This window comes from Xenopus tropicalis, chromosome 5 (assembly GCF_000004195.4).
Source record: "Xenopus tropicalis strain Nigerian chromosome 5, UCB_Xtro_10.0, whole genome shotgun sequence".
NCBI lineage: Eukaryota > Metazoa > Chordata > Amphibia > Anura > Pipidae > Xenopus > Xenopus tropicalis.
Genome location: NC_030681.2, coordinates 83,645,499 through 83,667,379, shown reverse-complemented (window position 1 = coordinate 83,667,379; position 21,881 = coordinate 83,645,499). Strand labels below are relative to the sequence as shown.

The following is a 21,881-nucleotide window of genomic DNA, read 5'->3' as shown; positions in this document are numbered from 1 at the left end:
ATGCAATTGGAAAAAACATGTTTTCCCATGACAGTATTCCTTTAAAAATAAAATGCTCTATTAGAGCAAGGTACTGAAAGTAGTTGTGGAAAAACATTCTCATCACCATATTTTTCACTTATTTTTAACCAATACTGTACAGTGTATTTCCCCTAGCATAAAATACCCTCATTTTCAGGTGAAATAATCAGTGCATAAATTCAGTTTTCCTACATTAGATATGTACCACTAATTTTCAGCATAAATTATGCTCCTCCAAGAAGGTGTTGCCCAAATGGTGTTTCTGTGTTTGAGGCTGAGAGAGTGTAATTACTACTGAATCAGTAAAGAATTTTACTGAAGTGGTGTGGTGTCTATCCATCAAGCTCACATATTGATTCCTATGACTGGGGCTCATTTTTAAACACGGGCAAATTTGCACCTTGGCAGTAACTCATGGCAACCAATCAGATGATTGCTTTCAGTGCTAAACCTGCAGCTGACTGGAAAAATCTAACCACTAAATGGTTGCTATGGGTTACTGACCGGGTTCAACTTTCACCAGTGTTTATAAATGAGCCCGGGTACCAGTTTGAATCTTAGTATGTAAATACCTTGCTACAGATTGACCTGATAGGATTAATATCCTTATAAGAAATTTGGCATACGTTTCATATCTTTGATAGGCTCGTCTTTGATTTTTGTGCTTTAATGTAATGCTGTGCTGTTAGCCAAAGGAAGCCGCAAATAGCACTTTGCATCACAATTTCACTTTCTATTTCTAGGGCAGATAATGCTCTATTAGAACTGTAATTGTACAGTATCTGAACATCAGGGGTGTGATCTTTATCTTGATCTGCTTCACTAAACTGGAAGTAACTTAAAGATCCAGCCCAATGGACCATGAATTTGTCTCAAGAGACAGAATGAAAGTCTCACTCAGTTATCATGTGCTCTGTTGCTATCTCTCTAAGGAAACTATTATTCTACCGATTAAACAGTTTTAAGCATAATTTCTTTGCAATAGATTACAAAGCTAATTTTTCCCTTTTTTCCGACGAAATGCAACAATATCTGTAGAACTGTGAATTGTTAACATTATTCTATTCTTGTCCTTGCAAATTACATTAAAAAGAAATGTGGCAAAGGAACCAAACACCATGAACAGAGATTCTGCTCAAGTGAATCACTCAGGTCACAGTTATGCCTTTAGTTACCAGAGAGAAGTGGGACAGAGGGAACAGCAAAAATGAGTGATTCATTTCAACATAATAGCAACATTTTATTTTTACTGTCCCTTTGCCCATGTTTGCATTTGTTGTTAAAAAGGCTAATGACTAATGAGAGGGCAGCATCATTGCAGGGTGTTTGTGTCCAAATATAACATTTTTACACTCGCCTCATAATGAAACATAATGGAATTTACATGATGCAACAGAATAGCTATTGTAACATGTATAAAAGTCAGTTGGACATATTCAGATATAACAGAAACCAAACAAAATTATTTAAGTGTGGAAAAATTATCATTTTATGAATGTATCTCTTTTTTTATCCCTATCCCTCCCTAATTTCCTATTCCTTATTCAACTATATATGTATAAAGTCAAATTTTGTGTCTGCACTCTAAACCAGTCCAATAAGCGGATGCTATGTCAAAACATGTAAATACCTATAAGATGGACCAGCACACCAAGTCACATCAACATCTTCTTTTTAGATCACACGGTGAATAAAGAAAAGATATTGATGTGACTTGGTGTGCTGGTCCATCTTATAGGTATATATATGTGTGTATATACAGGTCCTTTTCAAAAAATTAGCATATTGTGATAAAGTTCATTATTTTCTGTAATGTACTGATAAACATTAGACTTTCATATATTTTAGATTCATTACACACAACTGAAGTAGTTCAAGCCTTTTCTTGTTTTAATATTGATGATTGTGGCATACAGCTCATGAAAACCCAAAATTCCTATCTCAAAAAATTAGCATATCATGAAAAGGTTCTCTAAACGAGCTATTAACCTAATCATCTGAATCAACAAATTAACTTTAAAAACCTGCAAAAGATTCCTGAGGCTTTTAAAAACTCCCAGCCTGGTTCATTACTCAAAACCGCAATCATGGGTAAGACTGCCGACCTGACTGCTGTCCAGAAGGCCATCATTGACACCCTCAAGCAAGAGGGTAAGACACAAAAAGAAATTTCTGAACAAATAGGCTGTTCCCAGAGTGCTGTATCAAGGCACCTCAGTGGGAAGTCTGTGGGAAGGAAAAAGTGTGGCAGAAAACGCTGCACAACGAGAAGAGGTGACTGGGCCCTGAGGAAGATTGTGGAGAAGGACCGATTCCTGACCTTGGGGGACCTGCGGAAGCAGTGGACTGAGTCTGGAGTAGAAACATCCAGAGCCACCGTGTACAGGCGCGTGCAGGAAATGGGCTACAGGTGCTGCATTCCCCAGGTCAAGCCACTTTTGAACCAGAAACAGCGGCAGAAGCGCCTGACCTGGGCTACAGAGAAGCAGCACTGGACTGTTGCTCAGTGGTCCAAAGTATGTCATTCGGAAATCAAGGTGCCAGAGTCTGGAGGAAGACTGGGGAGAGGGAAATGCCAAAATGCCTGAAGTCCAGTGTCAAGTACCCACAGTCAGTGATGGTCTGGGGTGCCATGTCAGCTGCTGGTGTTGGTCCACTGTGTTTTATCAAGGGCAGGGTCAATGCAGCTAGCTATCAGGAGATTTTGGAGCACTTCATGCTTCCATCTGCTGAAAAGCTTTATGGAGATGAAGATTTCATTTTTCAGCACAACCTGGCACCTGCTCACAGTGCCAAAACCACTGGTAAATGGTTTACTGCCCATGGTATTACTGTGCTCAATTGGCCTGCCAACTCTCCTGACCTGAACCCCATAGAGAATCTGTGGGATATTGTGAAGAGAAAGTTGAGAGACACAAGACCCAACACTCTGGATGAGCTTAAGGCCGCTATTAAAGCATCCTGGGCCTCCATAACACCTGAGCAGTGCCACAGGCTGATTGCCTCCATGCCACGCCACATTGAAGCAGTCATTTCTGCAAAAGGATTCCCGACCAAGTATTGAGTGCATAACTGAACATAATTATTTGAAGGTTGACTTTTTTTGTATTAAAAACACTTTTCTTTTATTGGGCGGATGAAATATGCTAATTTTTTGAGATAGGAATTTTGGGTTTTCATGAGCTGTATGCCACAATCATCAATATTAAAACAAGAAAAGGCTTGAACTACTTCAGTTGTGTGTAATGAATCTAAAATATATGAAAGTCTAATGTTTATCAGTACATTACAGAAAATAATGAACTTTATCACAATATGCTAATTTTTTGAAAAGGACCTGTATATGTGTATATATATATATATATTTATATATATATATATAAAATATTACTAGGCCAGCACCCCCTTATTAAAATGTTATGTCTTTATTATAAGCACATTGCTATGTGCTTATAATAAAGACATAAAGTTTTAATAAGGGTGTGCCGGTCTAGTAATATTTTTTTATACATTAGTTTTGACTGTGCACCCCGCCTGGTGAATTTTTGCATTATAGTGCAAACACTAAAAGGACTTTCGGCTCATATTTATATATGAGCACTGCAGTTGACTATACAGCTCTGGGTAATCATTTTTTTCATACTTAGTATTAGTATTAATTAATTAGTATTAAGGTTAATTAATTAGTATTAGGGTAATAGGGTTCCCAAAATAATATTCTTATGTATTGCTTTCACTAGTAACTTCACAGATCCAGCTTCTGTTTCTACATAGTTGGCAGATTTGTGATCAGTTGTAATTAAGCCATAACATGACCCCTCGGAGGAAAGGTATGTAACCCCTATTTGGTTGTATTAGTCAAATTGTCCAGCTAGTAATAGAGCATGAGGTACACGTGACTCTCTACTACTGCTTTACTCTCCTCTCCAGGATGAACAAGAAAGCTGCTCTTTCTAAATACAAACTGTCTGGCTCACTTTCCTAGAAAGGGCTTTGATATTAGTTAACCTGTTCTCCCTTTACGGGGTCCCTGCTCCCCAACTTCACTAAGGGTGCTTGTCCCCTTAGGGCCTATCATTCTGGGCCTTGTGGATCCCAGGCTTCCTGGAAACATCCACTTAGGTCAGATGCTACAGGTCAAGAACACTATGGGGCCCATTCATAAAACCACAATTTTTTTTTTTTCTAATTTATAGAACTTTTCGGAATGACTACAGTAATATCGTTACAGTTGCATGACTTTTTCATGGTTTTCATTAAATTCCACAAAAGTTGTATTTTTTGCAAAGACTACGATCATTTTGGAATTTATTTAAGCTTTGGTATTGTGACTATCTTTTGGCCAGGTTGGATCTGTACAGTGCCATTGAGTCCTATGGAAGGCTTCCAAAACCATGCATTGAAGTTTCAAAGTCAGAAAGGTTTTCGCGCCGTTCGTTACGATCATTTGGATCCGAAAATTTTGTGACTTTCAGAACGCAACCATTTTAATATTTTTCATATTTTCGTATGACCGGGAAAATAATTTTCGGGACATTTTCAAACATGTATGTATGTATGTATGTATATATTTATAAAGCGTTACTTATGTACGCAGCGCTGTACAGTAGAATACATTAATACAAACAGGGGGTTATTAAGATAATAATAAATACAAAGTATAACAATAAATACAAATAAATAAAAGATAGTTGCAAAAAGATAAGATTCAAAGACACATGAGGATGGAGGTCCCTGCCCCGTAGAGCTTACAATCTATATGAATTTCTGAATCTACATCAGAAATTATTGTGGTTACTCTGAATTTTTTCCAATTGTACTTTTAACCAAAATTTGTGGTTTCATGAATAGGCCCCTATATTTACCTATAAGTGTGGTAGGGTGTGGATTAGCCTTGGGCCAATAACAAGGTATATGTAAATACCAAATAGATACATTCATCCTTGCCTAGTGACAAGGAGAAAAGGAAAGGTAGGGTTGAAAGCCATAGGGGCACATTAACCCAATGGGTCCCTACAGGTATATATACAAATTAAATGGCATCCATGAAAATACATCAATAAAACAATTTGACTGTCTTGAATGTGCCCCAAACTACATTCATTCTGTATTTAACCCTTTTACTGCCAGCCATTTTGGTCAAAGCGGAACTTGTATTGCCAGACAGTTTTTGAACATTTTGCACTGTTTCACTTTAGGGGCCTTTCCTCGGGGGGACTTTTAGTTTACCAAGGAAAACAATATATCGTTTTTTTCAGAACAACCTAAGCTTTCAAAATATGGTAGAATTTTTGTGTAATTCCAATTCTGTAACAAGATATAGGCTTCTAAATGTCTAAAAATGCAAAAAAAATCAAATTTTCCATAATATAATCACACATACTAGAAACAAAAATTATTTTATGCACGAATATACAACTGATTTGGAAAGTCCCATGTCTCCTGAACGTGCCAATACCAAATATATATAGTTTTATGGAGATTTCTCACTTGTATAGGTCAAAAACTCCCAGCAGTACACTACCAAATTCCCAAAGCACTGCTCCAAAAAAACTGCATACTTTGGATTTCAAGGCCAAAATTCCACTAACAGAAGGTTTATCCCAGAAAATTGTACATTTTTGGAAAGAACTATCAAGTCGCAATGCTTTCCTAAAGTTATTGGTTTTTATCAAAATTTGTGATTTTTTTTCAAAGCTTCTAGTCTATAGTATCTTATCTCCTACAGGTCATAAAGTAACCAAATAAAACACCCTAAATATGAATGCCTGGGGTCCACTGAACAGTTTGATGCCCAATATGTATAGGTTTACCCAAGTATGTGGCATGTAGGGGCCCCAATGTGAACATACCCCATATGAACTGTCATTTCTGTCATTTCAGCTTCTGCAAAATCAACACATTTACATCATTATATGTGGGATGAAGCTAGTAAAAAGTACGCTCACCCCAGAAAGTCATATATTTTTGGAAAGTACACATTCCCCCGAATCTAAAATGGGTACCCATGTCTTTCTACTCCAAAGTACCAAGCCGCACAGCTTTTCTAAAGTTAGCAATTTTGATGACATTTCCAAAAATCCCCTCAAAGCTTCCAATTTGAAGCATCTTATCTCCCACATAGCATTAGGTACCAAGATAAAACACCCTGAATTTGAACACCAGGGGTCCACTGAACAGTTTGATGCCCAATATGTATAGGTTTACCCAAGTATGTGGCATGTAGGGGCCCCAATGTGAACATACCCCCATATATACTGTCATTTCTGTCATTTCAGCTCCTGCAAAATCAACACATTTACATCATTATATGTGGGATAAAGCTAGTAAAAAGTATGCTCACCCCAGAAAGTCATATATTTTTGGAAAGTACACATTCCCCCGAATCTAAAATGGGTACCCATGTCTTTCTACTCCAAAGTACCAAGCCGCACAGCTTTTCTAAAGTTAGCAATTTTGATGACATTTCCAAAAATCCCCTCAAAGCTTCCACTTTGAAGCATCTTATCTCCCACATAGCATTAGGTACCAAGATAAAACACCCTGAATTTGAACACCAGGGGTCCACTGAACAGTTTGATGCCCAATATGTATAGGTTTACCCAAGTATGTGGCATGTAGGGGCCCGAATGTGAACATACCCCCATATATACTGTCATTTCTGTCATTTCAGCTCCTGCAAAATCAACACATTTACATCATTATATGTGAGATAAAGCTACAAAAAAGTATGCTCACCCCAGAAAGCCATATATTTTTGGAAAGTACACATTCCCCCGAATCTAAAATGGGTACCCATGTCTTTCTACTCCAAAGTACCAAGCCGCACAGCTTTTCTAAAGTTAGCAATTTTGATGACATTTCCAAAAATCCCCTCAAAGCTTCCATTTTGAAGCATCTTATCTCCCACATAGCATTAGGTACCAAGATAAAACACCCTAAATTTGAACGCCAGGGGTCCACTGAACAGTTTGATGCCCAATATGTATAGGTTTACCTAAGTATGTGGCATGTAGGGGCCCCAATGTGAACATACCCCCATATATACTGTCATTTCTGTCATTTCAGCTCCTGCAAAATCAACACATTTACATCATTATATGTGGGATAAAGCTACAAAAAAGTATGCTCACCCCAGAAAGTCATATATTTTTGGAAAGTACACATTCCCCCGAATCTAAAATGGGTACCCATGTCTTTCTACTCCAAAGTACCAAGCCGCACAGCTTTTCTAAAGTTAGCAATTTTGATGACATTTCCAAAAATCCCCTCAAAGCTTCCACTTTGCAGCATCTTATCTCCCACATAGCATTAGGTACCAAGATAAAACACCCTGAATTTGAACACCAGGGGTCCACTGAACAGTTTGATGCCCAATATGTATAGGTTTACCCAAGTATGTGGCATGTAGGGGCCCGAATGTGAACATACCCCCATATATACTGTCATTTCTGTCATTTCAGCTCCTGCAAAATCAACACATTTACATCATTATATGTGAGATAAAGCTACAAAAAAGTACGCTCACCCCAGAAAGCCATATATTTTTGGAAAGTACACATTCCCCCGAATCTAAAATGGGTACCCATGTCTTTCTACTCCAAAGTACCAAGCCGCACAGCTTTTCTAAAGTTAGCAATTTTGATGACATTTCCAAAAATCCCCTCAAAGCTTCCATTTTGAAGCATCTTATCTCCCACATAGCATTAGGTACCAAGATAAAACACCCTGAATTTGAACGCCAGGGGTCCACTGAACAGTTTGATGCCCAATATGTATAGGTTTACCTAAGTATGTGGCATGTAGGGGCCCCAATGTGAACATACCCCCATATATACTGTCATTTCTGTCATTTCAGCTCATGCAAAATCAACACATTTACATCATTATATGTGGGATAAAGCTACAAAAAAGTACGCTCACCCCAGAAAGTCATATATTTTTGGAAAGTACACATTCCCCCGAATCTAAAATGGGTACCCATGTCTTTCTACTCCAAAGTACCAAGCCGCACAGCTTTTCTAAAGTTAGCAATTTTGATGACATTTCCAAAAATCCCCTCAAAGCTTCCACTTTGCAGCATCTTATCTCCCACATAGTGTTAGGTACCAAGATAAAACACCCTAAATTTGAACGCCAGGGGTCCACTGAACAGTTTGATGCCCAATATGTATAGGTTTACCTAAGTATGTGGCATGTAGGGGCCCCAATGGGAACATACCCCCATATGATCTATCATTTCAGCTCCTGCAAAATCAACACATTTACATCCTTTATGTGGGATAATGCTACAAAAAAAGTACATTCACCCCAGAAAGCCATATATTTTTGGAAAATACACATCCCCCCGAATCTATAATGGGTAAATATTTCTTATTGCTACAAAGTACCAAGCTGTAAAGCTTTCCTAAGTTTGCAGATTTATATGACATTTTCGAAAATCGCATAAAAATGTTGCAATTTGCCGCATTTATCTCTCACAATTTCTTGATAAAGATCAGATAAAGACAAATCACCCCAAAAAGGAACACCAGAGGTCTACTGAACAGTTTGATGCCCAATATGCATAGATATACCAAAGTCTGCGGTATGTACTGAACCCTAAATGAAAATAGCGCATAAGGATTTCTCGCCTGCCAGCTCAGCTTTTGCACACAGAGCCCCCTGTCAGTGTATTATGTGCCAAAACTTCCCCTAACCATACAGTGACCCCCACAAAACCATATATTTTTGGAAAGTACACATTCTGACAAATCCAACAAGGGTAAAGAGTCCTTTCTACACCAAAGTACCAATCTGCAGAGCTTTCCTAAAGTTATTGGTTTTTATGACATTTCAGAAAATCGCCTAAAAATGTTGCAATTTGTCGCATTTATCTCACACAATTTCTTGCGTACAAAGGCAAGTCACCCCAAATAGGAACACCAGAGGCCTACTGAACAGTTTGATGCCCAATATGCATAGATATACCAAAGTCTGCGGTATGTACTGAACCCTAAATGAAAATAGCGCATAAGGATTTCTCGCCTGCCAGCTCAGCTTTTGCACACAGAGCCCCCTGTCAGTGTATTATGTGCCAAAACTTCCCCTAACTATACAGATCCCCCACAAAACCATATATTTTTGGAAAGTACACATTCTGACAAATCCAACAAGGGTAAAGAGTCCTTTCTACACCAAAGTACCAATCTGCAGAGCTTTCCTAAAGTTATTGGTTTTTATGACATTTCAGAAAATCGCCTAAAAATGTTGCAATTTGTCGCATTTATCTCACACAATTTCTTGCGTACAAAGGTAAGTCACCCCAAATAGGAAAACCAGAGGTCTACTGAACAGTTTGATGCCCAATATGCATAGATATACCAAAGTCTGCAGTATGTACTGAACCCTAAATGAAAATAGCGCATAAGGATTTCTCGCCTGCCAGCTCAGCTTTTGCACACAGAGCCCCCTGTCAGTGTATTATGTGCCAAAACTTCCCCTAACTATACAGAGACCCCCACAAAACCATATATTTTTGGAAAGTACACATTCTGACAAATCCAACAAAGGTAAAGAGTCCTTTCTACACCAAAGTACCAAGCCGCAAAGCTTTCCTAAAGTTATCGGTTTTTATGACATTTCAGAAAATCGCCTAAAAATGTTGCAATTTGCCGCATTTATCTCACACAATTTCTTGCGTACAAAGGCAAGTCACCCCAAATAGGAACACCAGAGGCCTACTGAACAGTTTGATGCCCAATATGCATAGATATACCAAAGTCGTGCGGTATGTACTGAACCCTAAATGAAAATAGCGCATAAGGATTTCTCGCCTGCCAGCTCAGCTTTTGCACACAGAGCCCCCTGTCAGCGTATTATGTGCAGTAACCCCCCCCTAACTATACAGTGACCCCCAGAAAACCATATATTTTTGGAAAGAACACATTCTGATGAATTCAAAATAGGTAAAGTTATTTTTGTACACCAAAGTTACACCTGGCAAAGCTACGCTAAAAACAGATCAGGAACACTTATATAGGGATAAAATGTGATAAAACCACAAAAATTGTGCAAATCAGTGAAACAACAAAATAAGTTACATGACAGTGTAATTAGTGGCCAGAATATCTGATCCAATAGTTACGCTGTCGAAATAAACAGTTTTTAGGTAAAAGAAAATAAAAACAAAGTGGTAAAATGAAAAAAAAAAAAAAAAAAAGCAAAACAAAAAAAAACCAAAGTGTTTGTGTATACATGTGTGTACATGTGTAAAAGTTGTGTGATAGTGTGTAAGTGTGTATATGAGTGTAAATAAGTGTATAAAAGTGTGAAAAATGAAAAAAAAAAAAAAAAAAAAAAATGCTAAAATGTGTGCTGTAAGTGTGTGTAAATGTATGTAAGTGTGTATAAATGTATGTAAATGTGTGTATAAGTGTGTAAAAGTGTGTAAATGCAATAAAAAAAAAAAGTCCTTACCTGTTCCTGAAGACCGATCGCCTCCTTCCTCATTTGGGCCGGCGCTGGGGGAGAGGGAGGAAGCAGGAAGCAGCAGATGCGATGCGATCGCATCTGCTGCTTCCTGGAGGGTCCTGCGAGCGATCGGCTCGCAGGACCCTGATGACAGCCCCCCTGGCACATTGCCCAGGGGGGCTGTCATTGTTAGAAGCCCTCTGCAGCGGCGGCACATGCCGCCGCTGCAGAGGGCAGCGCTTAAACGCCAACGACGTATGAGACACGTCGTTGGCGTTTAAGCCCTTTTACTGCCAGCACGTATGCCATACGTGCTTGGCAGTAAAAGAGTTAAATACATTTTGCACCCACTGGGTTGCCTCCTGCTGTTATAGATGCCAATGAAGAAGAAGGGTGCAGACAAACTAATTAGTACTTTACCTTTGTTTAATTGTTTGTACAAATACAGTGTGTGAATGGACACTAATTGTAATTTGCATTGTACTAAAATATGAAATACTCATTACTGCCCGGATGCATCTATACTACTTTGGTCCCTTTAGTATTTTACTGAAATGTCATGAGTGCAGAAAGTTCAATATTAACCTCCCATAGAGTGCAGGGAACTGCAGTTGGATTGAGAAATTCTTCTTTGTACTTATCCATTTCATGTACAGGTATAGAATCTGTTATTCAGAAAGCTCCAAATTAAAAAAGGACAATTTCCTATAAAGTCCATTTTAAGCAAATAATTCTAATTTTTAAAAATAATTTCCGTATAATAATAAAACAATACCTTGTACTTGATCCCAACTAAGATATGTTTAATCATTATTGGGGGCAAATCAATACTACTGTGTTTAATTAATATTATGATTTTTAATAGAAATAGGGCATGGAAAGACCCCCTTATCTGGAAAACCCAGGTCTTGAGCATTCTGGATATGTCTGTGTATAAGTCTGTGTATGCACACAGACTGGGCCGATATGAACATCCTACAAAGCATGGTAGTTTGGGGGTTTTTTTAGGTGAATTTGGGTCTCTCCTTGGGGCAGATATTTCAAAGTTTGAAATTCAAGTTCACTGCAGAAAAGTTTACCAACTCTCTATTCATTTCTATGGGATTTTTAGAAGCATATTTTTCAAATAGTGAACTCTAACATTTATACATTGAAAAAAAATCCCATAGGAGTGAATATAAAGTGGATGAGTTTTAATTTAATGAGATCTAATTTCATACTTTCACAAATCTGCCCCTAAATGTGTCGACCCATTCTCCATGTCCAGACACAGAAATCCAGCTTTTGTAGGGATATTGCAATTCCCCTGAACTAAAATGACCTTAACTGAAATGATTAAAAATATCTCAAATATAAAGAGCGAGTGAGGCTTTATTCAAATTCATTCAGATAAAATTGATTGGAAAATAGGTAGGTAGATTATTAGTCACAGCTCCCTTACTTAACCAGTTCTATCCAAAAGGTGAGTGCTAGAGCATAATTTGTGCTGCAGACTACATTTCTATAAAATCTCACCAAGGCATTTGCTTTCTTCTTTCCAGCTTTTAAATAGGGGTCCGGAAGCCGAAATACTTACTTATCCTTCTATTCAGGCCTCTTCTATTCATATTCCAATGTCTCACTCACACCATTGCTTTGTTGCTAGGGTTATTTGGACCCTAGCAACCAGATAGCTACTAAAATTCCAAATTGGAGAACCGCTGAAAAAAAGTTTAATAATTCAAGAAACACATAAATACATATAATAAAAAAAGAAGGCCAACTGCAAATCGTCTCAGAATATCATTCTCTCCATCATATTACAAGTTAATTTAATTTTTCTGTGACAAAAATCCTTGTATTAGGATGCAGTCTCAAAACACATTCTAGGTGCAAAACACACACCTAGAAATGTCATGATTAATAATTTGAAAATACCACTTCTCTCTCCATTTAAAGCATGTGGTTCTTTATAATTTTTAACCTTTTCCTGTTCTAAAGAACAGTTAAAAGATCATGGTCACTTTTGATGAACACACTTTGCACTGATTGCACAGTGATGGCCTTTAAATGAAGTGCAAGCATTTCAGTCCTGTCAGCTGCTTCTCCTAGACATGTCCCTAATTTTCGGGAGATCTGGTAGTCTCATATTAGAGACAACACAAGGGAATTGCATTTAGGTGCATTATTTCTCTTTAGATGTTACTACTTTAAGACATGCTGTACCAGCGTTCTTACATGCACAGTCAGATATACTTTCAGTCAGGCTGTTTCCTGAATTTGGCAGCTGAAGAAAAGCAGATAAACTGACCTGTAAATATACACAGACGCGGCAGTTTTCCACTTCCTTTATCTTGTAATCCACTCAACTTCAATTTGATGATGTGTGTATTTTTTTCATCTGCTTTTAGAAGGTGAGGTAAGGTATTGCTTCTTCTGCAGTATTTCAGTTGGAGAGCAATAAGGAAGTCAGACTAAAATCCTATATTGTCAAAAAATTATGAATATCAAGCATATGTTTTTTTTTCATACTATTATCCTTTATTTATATAGCGCCAACATATTCCGCTGCATGTTAAAGAAAATATATTTCATTCACTGCCCCAGTGAAGCTTAAAGGTGGCCATACACGGACCGATTTTTTACTTACAAACGACCGATTCCCGAACGATCCGATGCTATCATTAAGTTATCGTATAGTTGGTGGTGTACGAACGATCGTCGGCCCACTAAACGAGCCGACATTATCGTCCCCAAAATCGATCGGCCAGGTTTAAAAATTTTGGTCGTTTAACGATAAAATCTGCCAGTTGGTGTGAGTGTCAGACATTTGTCTTTCAACGATTGTTCTCTGCGCATGTCACGATTGCCAGCAGCGGAAGTCAACGACATTCGATCGTACGTAGATGTACGATCGTACGTATTTTACGATAATGATGCGACGAAATCTTTCCCGAATTATCGTTGCCCGTGGATGGCATATCGTATGGGAACTCGATCGCCATACGATCGTTTGTCGATATAATCGTTCATCGCACAACGAGCGAAATCGCCTCGTGTATGGCCACCTTAAGTCACTGTTACATTTAGACTATGGTCAGTTATATCAGGAGTCAATTAACTTGCATGTATATTTATGTTTTTGTGTAGGAGGAAACTGGTGCAGGCACAGGGAGAACATATCAATTCCTTGTAGATGATGTCCTACATAGAATCAAACCTCTGACCCCAGTGCTGCAAAGCAGCAATGCTAAGCATGTTCTACCAATAATTATACCAATATTAACAAATTGTTATTTTTGCTTATTGAAAAAATAGTCTTATATGAAGATATATTTGTTAGCAACATTCCCTAACTCATCCAACATCCATTTGTTTCTAGTACTGGGCAGTGTGACTTGTGGGGATTCCCAGTACAGGTATCTGACCCCTTATCCGGAAACCCATTATTACAGAAAGGCCATCTCCCATAGACTCCATTTTAATCAAATAATTCCCATTTTTTCCTTTTTCTCTGTAACAAAACAGTACCTTGTACTTAATCCCAACTAAGATAGAAATAATTCTTATTGGAGCCAAAACAATCCTGTTGGGTTTATGTAATGTTTAAATAATGTTTTTAGCAGACTTTAGGTAGGCGATCCAAATTACTGAAAGACCCCTTACCCGGAAAACCCCAGGTCCCGAACATTCTGGAAAATGGTTCCCATACCTGTACTGTACAAATAGACACATATACAAGCTCAGTGGATGCAGTTGAATATTCCAGCAAAACACTGGAAGATTTATTCCTGCTTCAAATTGCTAAGATCTGTCACAAACAAATGATAATGCTGCAGTGCTCTAGGGCTCTCCAGTGTTACAATAAAACCTCCTTAGACAGGATATATTTATCAATAAAAATGAAGCAAGCCTATTTAATATAACACCACCGTCCATAATTGCACAAAATATTTATAGCTTAAATTCATACAAGCTGCAATTCTTTTTTTATTCTCTATTATCCAGCACCATAATTGACGGTTTGAGTTAACATGTTCTTTCTTTATCTCTCATATTTATTAAAAGATTTAGCCATTTTATTCCTCTTGTTCAATTTATATTTATATTAAAATCATATGATTATAATATATCAACAAATAACAGCCCCCTGGGCATTATAACAAGTCACAGTGGAATTGCATGGCTGGTATTTCTTAGGCTGTGCTATTGTGTATGAATATAATTTTAAAATTAGCAATATTCTTATAAAAATATGTTGTCCTGTAGAAAAGCCTGCAGTATATTATAATACATGGTTTATGTCCTATTCATTTTATCTTTCTGGGAGATCCAGCTTTTTTTACTGAAAACACTTTTTAATACTACTTTTTAATACTACTCATGTTATTTTTAGTTACATTTTTCAGGGAACCATGTAGATATGGTATAAAATCCGGGGAAACGTAAAATCGGGGAAAGAAATGTCTGTTCCATAACTGACACTACATACCACATCTTCCTGCAGCTCTAATTTCACTGCACTGAATCCACTTATTATGTCCACTATATTACATCCAATATGGACATCAATCAATTTACTTCCAGTTTGTAAGAGTGCAAGAGTTCTGTCTTCTCCACACCATAATGGGGTGGGGGGCCGTGCATGGTTATTCATCATGTGTATGTATATTTATATATACCTCTATCTATCTATCTATCTATGATCTATCCCTGTATACATATATACAGGTATGAGGTATGGCATATTGATATATATATATATATTCCCTTTTCCCTTATCAGTCAAGAGAACTGATATTTTTAAATACATATAAAAAGGAATGTTCTGTGCCTAGCATAAGCTATAATGCTCATATTTGGCTGCTGAAGTGGAAATTAACAGTAACATCACATTTTTACTTTTACATTTTTACTACCGCACATCTTGCTGCACCATATTAGTTCTCCAGAGAGCTATCGACTTCACAGGATCTGTCTAATCCTTCCCAGGGCTATAGCAGTAGAGTACACTATATACGACTGGCCCATTATGAACAAGAGCATCCTGATAGAATTATGACTGCAGTAGGTCAGTTGGAAAATGATGCTTGGCAACAGCCAATTTAATGGTTTTGGCAACAGTACTTTACCCTACTGAAGGGTAACAGACTTTGACCATAATTAATGTGGTCACCTTTTTTATATTTTCACAAGTTACAAAATAAATTTTTAAATCTTGGTTTTAAATACGGCTGCTAGAAGAGAAGCATACAAATTAACACGCAGCCGACAATAGAGAAATAGGAAGAGCAAAAATGATAGTACTGCACTATATAAAAAATATTAAAGCAGATGATTAATTCACTGAACCCAGGAGGAACGTTATCCCATCCAAGCCCCATTAGCATCAGAGATAATATATACCATGGAGCAAGAGCTGATTCTGCTGGCTAGTGAACAAGAAAAGCATAAATATTTCATAGATTAGCATAACATTATTGCATTTTTTACTTTATTGTCTTTTGTTATACTGAGTTAACAGTTTAGAGGCAATTATGTAATTTTCTCAGAAACCATACATTTATTTTGAAATTCTTATAGCACTTTGTAGCTTTCCATACAGTTTATGAAAGGAAGGAAATATTAGTTGCCAGCAATGCTAATCTATTATGGGCAATACAGAAAGCAATGCAGCCTTTTACACTGTCTTTTGTTATTATACTATAAAGAGAACCTTTTAACATTGTTGTACTGTAATTCAGTTAATATACCATTTTGATATTTTATTGTGGTTTTATTTTACCATAATTTTCTTTAAAAATAGCATTATGTAAGCTCTGTTAAAAATGTCACAAAAGTGTCACAAAACCAGTTACTAATATTTTTCTGATTGGCTGTGCTCTCCCCCAATCACAAACTTTGTTTGGGCATGTGGCAGTTGAAATGTAAATTGCACACAAAAATTGCAGCAGTTAATCCCTAAACTGAAATGTGATAACAAAAAGATGGCTTAATGGCAAATTCTGTGTTGGGTAAGGAAAATATTAGCAGTAGAAGGAAGAAATTACAAAAGAATGTACATGATTAAAACCAAAGGACTGGATAATCAGCTTATTGAGGGGTGAGGTAAATAATGAGAAAACAAAGGAAAGGAAACTTATTAGTAGGTAGCAGATATTTTTTGTATGATCCATGTTTCTTAGTAACCCTAGTTGTTCATTAGACCCCAATGATATACATGGGCCGCTCTTTAGGAAGAATGTGATGCAAAATCAGATTCACAGATTTTGCTGTGTCTTTGCTCTCACTTAAAATTCTTGCACAAAGTAATTTGTGGTCCAAATTATGATTAAATGCATCATTTCACTAGATTGTAAGCTCTGTGGGACAGGGTCCTCCATTCTCTTGTGTCTTTCTCACTTAGCTCTGCAAAATCTTTTAATGCCACTGTCCTTTTTATTTATTTGTGTTCATTATTGTACTTTGTATTTATTTATCTATTATTGTAATGGCCCCCTGTTTGTTGTATTCATTTATTGGTCTGCTGTACAGTGCTGAGTACATAAGTAATACTAATAAGCATTACCTTTTTAGGGAAAAGGTAATAATGGAAATGCTGCCACCTCTGTTGCTCAGTAGGTGGCCATACACGAGCAGATCCACTCGCTTGGCGATGTTGCCAAGCGAGCGGATCTTCCCCACCTACGGGTGGGCAATATCGGGGAGCATTTAGGTAAAAAAAAAAATAACCCGATCGTTTGGCCCTGGGGCCAAACGATCGGATTATGTGGGCGGCAATGGGGCAGTCGGATCGGGGACCGCATCAACGAGCCGATGCGGTCCCCGATACGACCAGATTTTCTAACCCGGCCGATCGAGATCTGGCCAATTTCAGGCCAGATATCGGTCGGCCAGGCCGCTCTGCTCTCCCCATACACGGGCTGATTAGCTGCCGAATCGGTCCAAGGGACCGATATCGGCAGCTATAGTCGGCCCGTGTATGGGGACCTTAAGAGTAGTTGAAGCTGCCTCCTTTCAGTTCATCTCATTTTATTTCCTACCATATATAAAAACTAACTCTTGTATATTTTTTAAAACTGATATATATTTTAATGTCATTACCTAAGTGATATCATTGCTTATATATTTTTTTTTTTTTTTAGGGAAAATTATGACATCAGCATCTAAAGGAATTTTACGGCCATTTTTAGCTGTCAGCGGAGTGTTGATCTGCTTCATGATATGTTTACTGATATATGTCAAACCAACAAACAACTGGATCTCCAGTCCAATCGAATCAGCACATTCAGTCCTTAAAATGAAGAACTTTTTCTCCTCTAAACAGAATTATTACAATGAAACAGTCGTTTTAATTTGGGTGTGGCCTTTTGGACAGACGTTTGAACTGAAATCCTGCCAGACGCTGTTTAATATTCATGGGTGCCATCTTACTACTGACCGCACACTGTACAACAAATCTCATGCTGTCCTTATTCACCATAGGGACATTAGCTGGGATCTCACTAACCTGCCCCTACAGTTAAGGCCCCCTTTTCAGAAATGGATTTGGATGAATCTGGAATCGCCAACACACACACCACAAAAAAGTGGCATTGAGCACCTATTTAACCTGACTCTAACTTACAGGCGTGACTCGGACATTCAGGTGCCATATGGCTTCATGGTTGTGAGCACAAAACCATTTGAGTTCGAGGTGCCAAGCAAAGACAAGTTTGTCTGCTGGGTTGTTAGCAACTGGAACCCAGAACATGCTAGAGTCAAATATTACAATGAACTTAACAAATACATTGAAATCATAACTTACGGGCAAGCTTTTGGAGAATACTTGAGTGATAAAAGCCTGCTTCCAACTATTTCATCTTGCAAATTTTACCTGTCATTTGAAAATTCCATTCACAAAGATTATATAACAGAGAAACTTTATAATGCATTATTGGCTGGATCTGTGCCCATTGTGTTGGGTCCACCTAGAGAAAACTATGAGAACTACATTCCAGCAGATTCCTTCATCCACGTGGAAGATTTTCTCTCTCCAAGAGAATTATCCGATCACCTTTTAATGCTGAACAAAGATACAGAACAGTACCTGAGCTATTTCAATTGGAGGAAACATTTTACAGTCAGTATGCCACACTTCTGGGAATCCCATGCATGCCTAGCCTGTGACCATGTTAAAAGACATCAAGAATACAAATCAGTTGGGAATCTAGAGAAGTGGTTCTGGAACTAAACCACAAGATTTTACTAAGGCAAATTGAAGGGAGGAAAAATAAAATCTACCACCGTTTCAGTGCTTTGGAATTGCGTTATGTCAAATTTAAAATTCTACTTTTCAATTCAAAATCATTAGCCTTATTTTCAGCCATCCTCTGTGTAGCTGTTCGTGTATGTATTGAATTTAATGTATATCTTAGACATTTTTCATGCACTTTTTAGCTCACTTGATGAACTCTGTGCATCATGTAACATTTTGAAATTAGCAATTTTTATGTGATTGTATATTTGTTATAGGAAATCTAAATGCATCTGATACTGTATACCAGATGAAGATAATTTATTATTATAATATGAATTATTTTTTTTTCTTAAATCGATGTTAAATGTTCAGGGTGAGAATGAAAAAAACTGGCCTGTCTTGGTAGTATGTTCCCACATACTATGAAATATGTGCAGTTTTCAGTGTGGTAAAATACTGTATATTCTGTACTATACGTTCAACAAGTGTCAGCTGAGCCAGTATTAATACCGCAAAGCCATCTTCTCATCATTGAAACATCACAAATAATTTTTTAGACGTCTCACTTCTCCGATCATATTGATCATATAGTTTAACATTTTTTTTCTTGTTCGGTTAGATGTGTTCAAATGTGTCTGGCTTCCTTGTATTTTCTTAAGGGAGTCATGATCGTTATTTTCTTATAAAGAATTAAGAGTACCAATGCAATGTCTGTTAGGATTTTGAAGAAAAGTTGATTGTCCCAACTGCAAGTCTGGTCCTGCTGAGATGAAATAGAATTCCGGATACGAATAGTACATAGCGTACGTTAAATTAAGCTAAATAGCTTTCTGGGGTTTGGGGTCTGAGGGTTTTGGATCCTCTAATTTAGTATGAGGTTTGAATTTCAAAATGAGGGCTCTAATTTCTAATTTCTCCCTTTTGGGGGAATCAATAAAAGTAATAAGTGGAATAAAATATTTAGTAAATATTTACTGTTTAAAAATAAACAGTATTTATATTGCAACTTTTAACTGTACATACATTTTTTAAGCATCTGCTAGAAGGACTGGTTTATTTATACCACAAATGGTGATGGGCGAAATAATTTGGCAGGCATGGATTTGCGGCGAAATTTCCTCTTTCGCTAAAATTTGTCACGCATCAGTCATTTTCGCCATTTCGCAAATTTTTTGCGGTTTCGCTCATCACTAACCACAAAAAAAGGTATAAACAAACAGCACATTTCTAGCAAATATCATTGCAGATTTGAGAGACAAAATAAAAAAATAGTTGCATATTTTTCCTGCAACATCTATTATTACATTCCCCCAATTGGTTTTAATGTAGCAGCTCTATCTTTTATATCCAAAAGTGATAATGTTCAGACATCCAATTTTTTAATTCAGTGTCAACAGGTAAAAAAATGGCTATTTGCAATTAAGCCATACAATGGGGCTGATTTACTAAGACACGATTTCGAATCCGAATTGGAAAAATTCCGATTGGAAACGAAATTTTGCGACTTTTTCGTATTTTTTGCGATTTTTTCGGCGTCTTTACGATTTTTGCGTAAAAACGCGAGTTTTTCGGCGTCTTTATGATTTTTGCGTAAAAACGCAAGTTTTTCGGCGTCTTTACGAAAGTTGCGCAAAGTCACAATTTTTTTCGTAGCGTTAACACTTGCGCGCAAAGTCGCGCCTTTTTCGTAGCGTTAAAACTTAAAAGGCGCGACGTTTCGCGCAAGTTTTAACGCTACGAAAAAATCGCAACTTTGCGCAACTTTCGTAAAGACGCCGAAAACTCGCGTTTTTACGCAAAAATCGTAAAGACGCCGAAAAACTCGCAAAATTACCGATCATTACGAAAAAAACGCATTCGGCCCGTTTGTGGGTTAGTAAATGTGCCCCAATGTGTTACTTTAGAGGCTATTTGTTTAGCAATTAGTGCCATTTTTTCCAGAAGCAATGACAGGGATTCAGTTAAAAGATACATATTCTGCACTGGGTAATGTTCCCTAACAGGCTAAGGGCTCACAAGTTCTGACACCAATGCAAACAGATAATCTTGTAAACCCGCATATAATGACTTGGTCAGATTTACACATAATTCTGCTCACACCATTTAAAATAGTACTAGCAAAAGACAGACATCATGGGAAATAATGACAGTAATTGCATATGTTTTGTCATTTTAATACCATTAAGGCTTCAATATCATTGGTCCTTGATTTATTATGGTTTTGGCTAAAGCCTCTGAACCAGTCAACAGCAACCGTCACCCTTGCAGATTTCCCAATAATAGGCTGTGCATCACTGATCTGAACAAAATGTTATCTTTTCTGAAATAGTCTTGTTCTCCATTGTTAAGTAATAGTAAATGTGGCACAAAATTTGAATGAAAATAAAGGTTCTCAAGAGCCCCTTATAATTCTTGAAACAAAGTTATTGTTTGTTTTTGTACTGGTTTGTGCAGGTTCCTGTATTTCCTATTGTTTCTTGTGATAAACAGGGTAACAACTGCTAAGGTATTTCACTATTGATTGTACAGAGTAGCACAACCACTTGAGAGCATCAGACGTCTGGACACATTGCACCAAATAATAAATCTATTAGATATTGCACCAAAATGCCATATTGTGTGTTGTATTGGGTGTGAGATACCATTAAAAATCTAGGATAACAGTTCTTCAAAATGGATTTTGTTTGAAGAGTGTGATATTATCAAAGATTTTGGGGCTGTAAGTAAATACCTGCACTGGAATATGTATGTGGATTCAGTTTGTTGAGCTGTAAGCAAGTAAATATGTGCACTGAAATATGTTTTTTATATTCAAACTTTAAAGCTATCAGTTAATGTATGCAAGGATATAAGTAAGTGTGTGCACTGAAGTGTGCATAAAGATACTAAAGCTGTAAGTAAATATAAGCTCTGAAGTATGTGTATTCAAATTGTATATGTTAATGTAAAATTGTTTAGAATGCAAGGTCCATTTTTTTCAGAAAACAGAAGTTTTTCACTGCTACTATCATAAATGAGTAACAGGGGTGCACCCTTTTGTAAAGTGTGGGTCAGACAGTACAGAAATAAGTCAAATAAGTCACTGATACACTAAGGGGCAGATTTACTAAAACTGTAATCGCTCATTTTATTTTAAAATTCAAATAAGCTTGGTTTTTATGAATGTCTTAAATTTACTAAAAAGTCAGAA

General features: G+C 37.2%; 1 protein-coding gene across 5 annotated transcripts in view; it reads left to right on the top strand.

Annotated features, from left to right (window-relative positions):
• The window catches only part of fut9 (fucosyltransferase 9 (alpha (1,3) fucosyltransferase)), a 95,820-nt gene extending 77,072 nt beyond the window's left edge, over nt 1-18,748 (top strand). For 3 of the 5 annotated variants that reach the window (XM_031901683.1, XM_031901681.1, XM_031901682.1), the window contains one exon: nt 17,598-18,748. In XM_031901683.1, coding sequence (XP_031757543.1) covers nt 17,606-18,685 — 1,080 coding nt within the window. In that variant the 5' untranslated portion in view covers nt 17,598-17,605 and the 3' untranslated portion in view covers nt 18,686-18,748. 5 annotated transcript variants of the gene reach the window in all.
• The last annotated feature ends 3,133 nt before the right edge of the window (nt 18,749-21,881 follow it).